Source organism: Oenanthe melanoleuca, chromosome 19, assembly GCF_029582105.1.
Source record: "Oenanthe melanoleuca isolate GR-GAL-2019-014 chromosome 19, OMel1.0, whole genome shotgun sequence".
NCBI lineage: Eukaryota > Metazoa > Chordata > Aves > Passeriformes > Muscicapidae > Oenanthe > Oenanthe melanoleuca.
This window is the reverse complement of record NC_079352.1, coordinates 7549236-7561275: the sequence shown is the minus strand read 5'-3', so window position 1 is coordinate 7561275 and position 12040 is coordinate 7549236. Positions and strand designations below refer to the sequence as shown.

The following is a 12040-nucleotide window of genomic DNA, read 5'->3' as shown; positions in this document are numbered from 1 at the left end:
TATTTTTATGTAAATTGTTTTGCTAGTACTAGCTAGTATGAGTCAGAACCTCAAATCCAAGGTTTTCCTGCACTTTGAGGAAGCCCAGATATGAATTTCAGACTGACTTGTAGCTATTAGCTGTAAATTACTGTTCACAAATTATAAACTGACTTGCCACTGGCATTCAAGGCATGCTGCAGAATCCAGGAGATGAGCATGAGTTCCTTGATGAGGATAATATTTCCTGTAAACCATGGTCTCCCACCACAAAAAGTCTTTCCTGAGAGCTTTTCCTACATTTGGTTTTCATCTTCCAAATCACTGCAGCATCAGCTGCCAAAAGTGGGTTGAGTTCATAACTCATTTCAAGGCTAAATCCACAGCCCCTCTAGCAGAGATCCAAAACCTTGATCAGAATCTTCAGGCCACCAACACATGGACATTTTTGGTCACCTTGCTTGCAAGGATGCTGTTGGGACAAACCTCAGGGGATTTAGCCAATCCTTCAGCAGAAACCCCAGAGCAAGAATCTGTTCTTACCACTGACATCATGTCTGCTCCTGCCAAGTCAAAATAAACACTCCCCTCTGAATACCTGGAAGAGCTGCTGGTATAAGAGAACTAACAAGACCAGAGGAAAGCAGAGAACTGTCACTGGACTTTGCTTTTGGCTAGTTCAGCTCCAGAGAGGGATGCCAAGGGCTGTGCTTGCAGCTACTGCATGACTTTGTTGTGATTTTACACAACAAATATCAAGAACAACATTTCCCAGGAAACATGAACACGTATTCTCCTCGCTTCCAATAAGAGCTTTTGGGGTTTTTTTCTCTTGTTAATCACTTGCTTCTGGAAAGCTTAACTGTCTACAAAAAAGCAGGAAAGTGAGAATTAACTAGTGGGTCAATGATTCACTCTGAGCATACAAATTAGGCAGACAAGATGTAAAAACTGGTCCCAGCCAAGCTCTCTGCCAATGCCTGTGCTGGGACTGATGCTGGACCCATGGAGAGCATGCCAGTTCCCTGGATCAGAGGAAATCAAGCATTCCTAAATTATTTGTTCTCTTGTACAGACAAGCATGGAAGTGAGGACAGGACCATAATGTCCTGCTGAAAGCTTGGCCACATCCCCATTGCAAAACAATTCCTTCCCAGCCCAAAGGAAAATGAAATCCAAGACTGAGTCCCAAACTGAGAATGGGAGCCCTTATCCATAGCATTTGATCATCTTGCTAAGCATGGTGGCTTTAAAAAAAAATTTAAAAAAATCCAAATATATCATCTGGCGAGCCCTGGTCCCAGAATTACACAGCCAGGCTTAAACACTTGGAGCTTACAGAGGGACAATTCACTGCTCCCAAAGGGAATGATGCAGGGATCAACCACCCTTCTCTAAAGCACTGTGGAAAAGCTGTCAGCTCAGGGATGAACAGAAATCTGATTTTGCATCCACATAATGGGCAGAAACTGCACTTGCTGTGCTTCTGCAAAGGTCTTCTATCAGGGCACTGCTAATTTACATCCTGCCAAACATCTCCTTCAGCTTCTGGATGAAGAAGACAGGTTTATGCCAACAGCATCACAGCCACAGCAACATACCCATTTCCTGGTTTTCCCATTTTCCTGGGCTTTTATTGCTGAGTGACAGTGAAGCAGAGGAGCAGGACCATTGACATTTTCTGGCTGTTACTAACCTGGCTCTCCAGCTAAAGAGATGGAAAACTCCCTTGATTTACATTTGGAGAGCAGAGCCTTGCCTTCACAGAAAGATTTTATTTTCCTTTTTCCCCATGGAAAAGCTTCCCACCCAAAGGGCAACATCACTTCATCCAAACATCACTTCCAGTTTGCACAGTGTTCACTGCAACAGCATCACTGAGCAACACTCAGGGCAGTGCACTGCCCATGAGGATACCTCAGGGTGCACAGCATTTTGGCTGGAATTCAATTGCATCCCACCAGGAGACTGTGTGCCCATCAGCTGCTAAGAGCAGGATACCACTGGGACAAGAACTGAACTGTCAGTTCTTTCCTAGAGTGGAAAAATGTATGTTCCAACATGTTGAGATACAGATTTGAACATGGCTTGGCAATTCAGAGAGACAGATTAACTCCAGGCAGCTGCAAGTGTGAACAGTCCTTGGGCACCCCACCAAAGAACAACATGGTGCTCACAGCAGGTCCAAAGCCATCTATAAAGTGTTGTTAGAGGGGAGCAAAAGGGGCAGAAGTTACTCAAGTGAGGCCCCACATGCAGCTCTGGACCCCACATCTTGGCAGGGCCATAAGGAATTACCTCCAGATCCCCTTTGGTAATGGATTCTTCCTCCACACGGAACTGCAAATCCTCCACTTTCCTGGGGAAGGGAAGGACACAAAGAGGCATCAGGAACACTCAGCTCAGCACCCTCTGTCTGAGCAGCCACTGCACATGAGCCTTTTCACTGCAACCATCAAGGGAGAGGTCATTATCAACAAATGGAAAAGCTGCCTAAAAACTACTGATAAGCTAAAATATTGATAATGCTAAAAAAATCATGTCATGGCCTGCAGAATCAGAGTCTGAGAGGAGAGGAACACAGACCACCTTAGGATACAAGCAGCTCAGCAGAAACTGAGCAGCAAGACCCATGGAGCAGGAGAGTTACAAGCAGCTTTCCACACCTACATGACCTTTCTGCAAGGTACATCCTCTCAGACACACAGCTACTGATCTCTGACACAGGATCCTGAAAACAAGCAAACCACAAGGTTTGGATTATTTAAACCTTATTATCCTGCAGCTGAGCACTGGGCAATTCCTGTGCCAAAAGCACAGGGTCCTTACAAAATATTCCAAGGGAATTGGATCCTCTGCCTCCTTGGCAGAGGGTGGGCAGTGTTTAATGTTCCCACAGTGTGGAAACTCTGAGCAACCCTGGCAGACAGAAGAGCCTTCCCCAGAGATTGTAGAGGGCAGCCATGCATAAATGCACAAAAAAACCCCCACATCAAGACAGACATGCTGAGGAAACTCTTCTCTTTTGGAAGAGAAAAGCCAGTAACAGTAGAAAATATTTCAATTTTCTGCTAGACTCATCCCTCTTTTTTTTTTTACTGATTAAAAAAGAGAAGGCTGAGGATGTTTAGCTAGTAGCCAGATGTAAGGATTATGGTTCTGTTACAGATAAAAATAGCTGTGAGTGTACATAACAAACTTCATAAACAAGCTTCCTTGTCTAAACCTCCTCTAATTAGAAGAGGGAGGCCTCTGTTGATATTTAAAGGAAAACTCAGCTGTCTTGGGTTAAAGGGCCTGCTGGAGCTGGGAAAGTCAGCTGCCTACCAGGAGTATGGGGAGATTTATGCATGAAAGAACATTTCACCCACAGGAGGGCCATCAGTCAATTGAAATCAACAATGTTTTCAGTTATTTAATACACAGAAATGTTTTCTATTCCCACTGAAGGGTTTAATTATATACATGGAGTATATAATCTGGACTCTAAGAATGACATGCAGATCATCACTCTTCTCCAGAGAGGAAATGATATCTGCACAGATGGGGCCTCTGGGATGTGGGGAGATGGTGAATCACACACCACAGTAAGGCTGTACTCCAGTTTGGCTTCCCTTCCTCACAGAGAACATCCTCAAACCAGCCCATCACAAAAGGAGGGGAAGAAGGTGTCTTTGTAAATCCAGGTTCTACAGGAGGGTCTGTGCTGGCCCAAGGTGCACGTGCCTGTTTATCATCCAATTTTTATTCCATCCTGTCTCCTTTAGCCAAAACCAGCTGAAGGCTCTATCACTGCCCACACAGGACACACACATCCACTCCTGCCTTACCTCTTCTCCTCTTCCAGCTGGTTCAGCAGCTCAATTTTCTCCTTCTGCATCCCATCCACCAAGGCTCGTGCTCGCTGGAGGTTTCCTTCTGCCTCTGAGACATACTGGAGCAAAAAACAAGCCCAAGACACAAAAGTTAACCATGTCTGAAGCAGTACAGATCTGTTGAAGAAAAGGCCAGAACCAGGGAACAGAAAGTTTTGATGATCTGTTTTAGAGGATGGTGTGGTAAGAGCACATTTTCCAAAGAGTTTAGGATTTAGGGATCAAGACAACAGAAACTGCTCCATCTCCAGCAGCTGTAAATGATCCAGTGCCTCCCTGACCTGGCCCTTTTGGAGAATCCAACTCTGATTAGAGTTAAGAACTTTAGGATGAAAAGTTCTGAAAATCTGCTCAGAGATTATCAATGCAATTCAGCCCCAGTCATGAAGCAAGAGATATTTCAGACTCCTATTAATTCATTTGTTACTGATAATTACTGGGAAACACAACACACAAGAAGGATGTCAGCTTGCAGTTGATTTCCCAATTTCTCCTGCATTTCTGACAGAAAGGTGTGAGCCACCACACAAACATACAGTGCCATCCTCACTCCCAGGCTGCTCACTTGGCTTTACAAGCACAAGTAAAGAATTTAGGACAGCAGCAGTTGTTGAAGAACCACACACTGATAAACAGCACAAACACAACTCTCTTTAAGCATTTTAATGCATAAAATATCCTCTGTATAAATGCTTGTGCAAAAACCAAAGAAACACCAGCCTAATATGATCAGCCTGTTTTCCTCCCAGATTTCCTGCCTTTATTGATGTTATAAAAACATCCTCTCTGGTGGGAAAGCAGTGCCATATGAACTGAGCTGATGTTCTCAGCACCACAAAATCATTGCAATGCAGTCACAGCCACAGGCAGATTCAGGGGCTGAAGGGAACAAATCTGCCTTCCACTTGCATTTTAGCATTGAAATGTATTGATCCACCAGACACAACCTGTCTAGTGCCTCTTCTCTGGCACAGCCTTTTCCTGCTCCTGGCAGAGACAGCACATGTGCCACTGGGAGAGGGGAGAAAGAGCCCCAGCTCTCAGTATTAACTCAGAGCCCAAGCTTCACACACAGTGGTAACACCATGATCTGACACTCTCAGGGGATATCAAACATTCAGATATCTGAGAGCTGGTGATCAAAAGCCACATCACCTCCTACCTGCTCGTGCTGGGCCTTCATGATAGCAATCTCCTTCTCCACCTCACAGATGTGGCTGGTGGCCTTGGCGACCTCTGCCCGCTCCAGGTCCCGCTCTGCCAGCAGCTGCTCAATGTGCTGCTGCTTCTCCTTCAGGGCCTCCTGCAGAGCTGTGGTGCCAGAGATCTTCCTGGCATAGCGAGAAGAGGTCTCTGTCAGCTGGGAAGAGAGCCCAACACAGATGGGGTCAAGCTGTGTCCTCGACAGTCTGCAACAGCTGAAGCCCCCTGTAAAATCTGGAGTGCTGCTCACCTAATGATTCAGCTGAACAGAGCTGCACTTCCAGCTCTGGGCCCTACAGGGGAGATTAGTCTGAGAAACATCTGGACAATGCTCAATTGCTCTTCTGCACTGCAATGAAAGCAGCATTTCCCAAAGGACAGGACATGGGGTGGGAACTGGGTCAGGAAAAATTATCATGCATTGTATCATCTGCTTTCCTAGACAGATTTTATTGATGGCCTGCACTGATGAAATCCCAGAAATGAGCTCAGCTGGGTAGACTGAGCTCAAGTGGAGACCAGAATGGGGTTATTTGGTCCACTCCCAGGAATGACACTGCACCCTTGTCCCCAGCCAAGAGTGTTCTGCAGTGACACCACAGCAGAGCCAGAACTTTTAATAATATCACTGCTCTGCTTTCTGCCTGCTTGAGCACCTGCCAAAACCCCAGGCATGTGCCCAGGACACTGTCACCCTGCTCAGTAAGACATCACAGCAGGAGCTTTGAACAGCCAGTCAGTGGAGCAGCATGATTCAAAATTCAAGGGATTATTTGGAAAAACATCAGGAAAAATCCAGGATAAATTCATCCTAAAAAACCCAGTAAAATCCCTCAAAATTCACATTAAGGAACGCAAAAATCCCCCAGAAATAGCACAAAAAATGCCCAGAAAAACTCATAACATCTGCACTGGAACGCCCCAAATGTGTCAAAATTTCAGTGATTATTTGGAAAAATATCAGGAAAAATCCAGGATAAATTCATCCTAAAAACCCAGTAAAATCCCTCAAAATTCACATTAAGGAATGCAAAAATCCCCCAGAAATAGCACAAAAAATGTGCAGAAAAACTCTTAACACCTGCACTGGAGCACCCCAAACCTGTCCAAATTTAAGGGATTATTTGGAAAAACATCAGGAAAAATCCAGGATAAATCCAGGATAAAGTCAGCCTAAAAAACTCAGTAAAATCCCTCAAAATTCACATTAAGGAATGCAAAAATCCCCCATAAATAGCACAAAAATGTGCAGAAAAACTCTTAACACCTGCACTGGAGCACCCCAACCCTGCTGTTGGTGCAGCTGGTGACAAAGGCAGATTGATGCTGGAGCAGCAGCACTTACCAGATATCCGAAGGAAATGTGACTTAAAATGGCCCAAAAAGCCTCCAAATCACTCAAATAAATGGCCCAAAACCTCCTGAAATCTGTACTAAAACACCTGAACTCCACCAAAATTCCAAGGATTGCTGGGAAAAGCACCAGGAAAAATTCAGCCTAACAAACTAGAAAAATCCCTGAAAATTTGCATGGAGAAACGCAAAAATCCTCTAAAAATCAAAATGAAAATGGCCCAAAATGTCCTAAAATCAGCAATGGAATACCCCAAACCTGTCAAAATTCCAGGGATTATTTGGAAAAACAACAGTAAAAATCCAGGATAAATTCAGCCTTAAAAACCCAGTAAAATCCTTCAAAATTCACATTAAGGTATGCAAAAATCCCCCAGAAATAGCACAAAAAATGTCCAGAAAAACTCTTAACATCTGCACTGGAACACCCCAAATGGGTCAAAATTTCAATGATTATTTGAAAAACATCAGGAAAAATCCAGGATAAATCCATCCTAAAAACCCAGTAAAATCCCTCAAAATTCACATTAAGGAATGCAAAAATCCCCCAGAAATAGCACAAAAAATGTGCAGAAAAACTCTTAACACCTGCACTGGAGCACCCCAACCCTGCTGTTGGTGCAGCTGGTGACAAAGGCAGATTGATGCTGGAGCAGCAGCACTCACCAGATATCCGAAGGAAATGTGACTTAAAATGGCCCAAAAAGCCTCCAAATCACTCAAATAAATGGCCCAAAACCTCCTGAAATCTGTACTAAAACACCCAAACTCCACCAAAATTCCAAGGATTGCTAGGAAAAGCACCAGGAAAAATCCAGGGAAAATTCAGCCTAACAAATTAGAAAAATCCCTGAAAATTTGCATGGAGAAACGCAAAAATCCTCTAAAAATCAAAATGAAAATGGCCCAAAAAGTCCTAAAATCTGCAATGGAATACCCCAAACCTGTCAAAATTCCAGGGACTATTTGGAAAAACAACAGTAAAAATCCAGGATAAATTCAGCCTTAAAAACCCAGTAAAATCCTTCAAAATTCACATTAAGGTATGCAAAAATCCCCCAGAAATAGCTAAAAAATGTGCAGAAAAGCTCTTAACATCTGCCCTGGAGCACCCCAAACCTGTCCAAATTTAAGGGATTATTTGGAAAAACATCAGGAAAAATCCAGGATAAATCCAGGATAAAGTCAGCCTAAAAAACTCAGGAAATTCCCTCAAAATTCACATTAAGGAATGCAAAAATCCCCCAGAAATAGCACAAAAAATGTGCAGAAAAACTCTTAACACCTGCACTGGAGCACCCCAACCCTGCTGGTTGGTGGAGCTGGTGACAAAGGCAGATTGATGCTGGAGCAGCAGCACTCACCAGATATCCGAAGGAAATGTGACTTAAAATGGCCCAAAAAGCCTCCAAATCACCCAAATAAATGGCCCAAAACCTCCTGAAATCTGTACTAAAACACCCAAACTCCACCAAAATTCCAAGGATTGCTGGGAAAAGCACCAGGAAAAATCCAGGGAAAATTCAGCCTAACAAATTAGAAAAATCCCTGAAAATTTGCACAGAGAAACGAAAAAATCCTCTAAAAATCAAACTGAAAATGGCCCAAAAAGTCCTAAAATCTGCACTGGAGCACCCCAACCCTGCTGCTGGTGCAGCTGGTGCCAAAGGCAGGTTGATGGAGCAGCACTCACCAGCCCGCTGCGGCTGGGCCGGCCGCCCACCGAGGAGGCCACGGAGCTGACGGAGCTGATGGAGGAGCTGCTGGGGCTGTGGGTCAGGGCTGACACCCCCATGGCCATCCTCTTGCTCTTCTTGGCCTTGGCAGGGCTGGTGGATGGGAAGCCGATGCGGATCACCTTGTGGATGGGAGCAAAGAGGCCGAACTTGGGGGGGCACTGGAAGTACCTGGAACACAGGAGAGGCACCAGGGAGAAGTGGCAGAGCAGCCTTGGCACTGCCAGCAGCACAGAGCCCCAGCCCACAGCTCATCTCCAGCTGCTTTGCTGGGCCATGGTTTCCTGTTGGATTATTCTCCTTTCCTACTCGTAGTGCTGCAGTCTCCATGTTTGCATTTGTGGTGTTTGAGCAGGGACACCTCAGGTGCACCTTGGTAAGATGCCAGGAAAGACACAGCTGGTAGCCTGGACAGCACATATCCCAGAACATATCCCAGAACATATCCCAGAACATAAACACAGCCACAGCACAAGCACTCCTTCCTCACCAACCAACTGGCTGTGCTCTTTACCTGTGTGCTGGGTTGATGTGACCAAAAATGTGAATTCTGTCCCCATCTGCTGCAGCCAGGTGGGGCAGTGACCCTGATCTCCTGGCACACATTATCTGCTCATGGGCCATCTTTAAACCAGCTGGGCAATCATCTTTATCTTCCCACAGCCCATCCTCCCTCCAGGAGATATCTCCTGTTCATGGCCAGTGAGTCCCAGGGCATGACTGATAAAATTCCATCATCCCACTGGGAGATGCTCCAGCCAGGGGAGCAGCCAAGCCTTTCCTACCCAGATAAAAACTGGGATTTGGGACACCAAGGCACCTTCTTTCCACTGGATTCCAGAGGAAAGCCAGACCTTTCCACATCATCCCTGGAGCTTCAGAGGAAACTGCACCTTCTCCAGGAGCACTGCTCCAGCTGAACCACATCTGCCACAGCAGGAGGATGCAGCCACCATTGAATGGGACTGTGCCAACACCCTGACTGACTGACGGGTGTCAGCTTGGATTCTGACTCTGGCAGGGTTGGGATTGTTCTGTGTAATACTGCATTTCTATTTTAATTTTCCTAGTACAGAACTGTTATTCCCAATCCCCATATCTTTGCCTGAGAGCCCCTTAATTTCAAAATTATAATAATAATTTGGAAGGAGGGGGTTTACATTCTCCATTTCAAAGAGAAGCTCCTGCCTTTATTGGCAGACACCTGTCCTTCAAACCAGGACACCCTGCTTTGAAGATGGTGATGTAGTAAAGTGTCTGCAGGGAGATGTCACGAGGTGGACAAGGCTCTAGTCTGTGCAGCTCAGCAATGAGACAAGAGGCCATGGGCAGGAAGTTCAAACTAAACATGAGGAAGAACTCCTTCCCTGTAGTGACCAAGCCCTGAACAGGCTGCCCAGAGAAGCTGTGGAGTCTCCCACACTGGGGAGATTCCAGAACCTTCTGCACACAATACCATGTGCTCAGGGATAATCCCTCCTGAGCAGGAAGGTTGGACTCAATGACCAACTGTGGTCCCCTTAAACCTGATCCACCCTGTGACTCTGTCAAATAAAAAGATCTGAATCACACAGTTCTGTGTAAATCTTCCACAGTGTAAAATTCTTTCCTACACAAACAGGAGAACACAACAGCTCAAACCTTTGAGGCTAAAAATACCATTACATCAAACTCCAGCGTGTGCCACCTCCTTTGGGCTGCAGAGAAACTGTCTCCTCTGCAAGCAAACTTGGAAGGATGAAAGCATGGAAAAGGGAGGATCAGATAATTACAGTGCATAGTCTCTTCCACAACTGCAGTGAGCCCAATGATTCTGTTTCTCCAGAGCCCTCTTCCAGAATAAAAATGAGCCACAATTCAGTGTCAAACCCTGGAAACTCCTTCAGGCCTTGGCTGACCAGCATAAACCAGGTTCATCTGGGCTGGCCAGCTGCACTGCAGCAAGATCACCTCCAGCACTGTGTCCCCCATTTCAGGGGAGCAGCCAACCCAAAAAACTCCTCTAAGAGCTTTCTCATAGGCTTCCCAGCAAGCACAGAACTAAATACTGGCTCATAAAACAATCTGTCCTATGCTAATATAAAAAAACAGGTTCTAATGACTGAATTACGTAAATCCAGTTTTACTAGCACTAGTTTTCTCTCTCTCCAGATGTGAGCAGCTGTTTCCCCAACTCCCCTTTATTAAGTGCTGGCAGCCACACAGCTGTGTCACAGGCAGACCCCTGTGTGCTTGGGAGGCCAGGAAACAGCCTGATCTCCAGCCAGATGAGAATTAAATTAATTTTTAAACATCAGCTCAGATGCGTTTCTTTTCTATAACAAACTTTAAACACCCCCAAATCTCTCAGCCTCCTCAACTTCCTGCCAACACAGGCCCTTGGGTTTGGAAAATCAGCCATACCACAGGCTGGCCTCTTGCAAACCTGCCAAAGCCCTGCTCAGCATCATTTTCCCAAATTCCAGCAGGCACAGGCAGCCCCTTCCACAGCTCAGCCTGGTGTAAGCACAGATTGGTGCTCCTGGCTGCACAACAATCTCCAATGTTAATTCCCTTAAAAGCCTCTGACAGCTCTTAGCAAGTTCAAACTTGCATCACTATGCCTGCCCATTTTCTTTCAGTCCAGATTGAAAGTGGTTGCAATTAACTTTTATAATTCAGAAGCAGGAATTGGGTCCAAACCACTTGGCAGGAAAAAAAAAAAATCTACATGAAAACCAAGAGCTGCTCTCACAGAGTGTGGAGGAGCTCTGTGCTCACATCACAGAGAGGAAACAGGGCAGAGAAGTGGTGTGATGGCAATGCAAACTGCAGGTGGAAAACAGCACAGGAAATGTTGAAATAGATGGAAAAAGCTTCAATGTAAAAGGCTGAAAACAATGCAAAAATAAAAGGTCTGGGCAGTTTAGTGAGCAAGGACTCTGACTGGAGCAGAGAGAGAACAGCAAAATAAGCAGGCAACATTTAAATTACTAGAGATGAGTACATGAACTTGCTCTGTGGAATTGACACCAAAGCACACCAGCAGCTCTGCAGTCTCCTGGGCAGACAGGAAGGCAGATGCAGCAAACTCAGTGCAAATCAGCACCACCTGATGTCCACAGGGGCTCCCCACAGTGATCCCCTGTCCCCTGGCACTGATCCACAGCCTGCAGCTTCCACTGAACAGCCAGAGCTGCAGGGAGAGCCCAGCCTTGGTGCACATCCACACCTGAGCCTGCAGCAGAATCACTGACCCACCACAAATTGCAGCCAATTCACCAACTCAGGTGGAGGTGGGCAATGTCACCAAAGGCTCCAGGCTGCCTCTGCTGCTCCCACCAGCCCCAGGGCCTTGAGCTGCACTTCTGGCTTCTCTCTCCATCTGCAGCAGGCAGTGCTGGGCTTGCTGGCCAGGCCAGGGATGCTCACTAGATGGCAACCACCAGCAAAGCACAGACTGCAGAGTCCTGGACAGCCTCTGCCAGGACACGAACAGGACAGCCACAAGAATTCCATGCTGCCACAGCAAACAGGGAAGACTGAGGGGTGCCTACATGCACCAAGGGAGTTGGTTTCACTGTGTCAGCTTCTCCAGACCACTGCTGTTGAAATGGGCACAAGAAAATACAAGAAAATCAAAAGGCTGGATGAAGGACAGGCATGGACAATGCTGCAGCCTTGCTCTAACCAGTGTGAAACAAAGGAGAAGCCTTTGCAGACAGGGCACACACCAGAACAGCCTCAGCCAAGATGCAGCAGTTTCAGAAGACAGAGGACTCCCAAAAGCTGGAGATTCAAAACACAGCAACAGTGCTACAAAGATGAGAGGCAGACAGCACTACACTCACATCTGCCTTTCACACCTTCCACATGCACACAGACAATAAATAACTTCTGAGCACCCTGAAGATT

At 46.0% G+C, this 12040-nt stretch overlaps 1 protein-coding gene across 2 annotated transcripts in view; it reads right to left on the bottom strand.

The window, feature by feature from the left end:
• The window catches only part of CLIP2 (CAP-Gly domain containing linker protein 2), a 73907-nt gene that overhangs the window by 17287 nt on the left and 44580 nt on the right, over window positions 1–12040 (bottom strand). For both annotated transcript variants that reach the window (XM_056506679.1, XM_056506680.1), the window contains exons 5-8: window positions 8104–8317; window positions 5017–5214; window positions 3810–3913; window positions 2278–2338 (exon numbers count right to left, since the gene is read on the bottom strand). In XM_056506679.1, the coding sequence (XP_056362654.1) occupies window positions 2278–2338; window positions 3810–3913; window positions 5017–5214; window positions 8104–8317 (577 nt within the window). The remainder of the gene's footprint in view (window positions 1–2277; window positions 2339–3809; window positions 3914–5016; window positions 5215–8103; window positions 8318–12040) is intronic.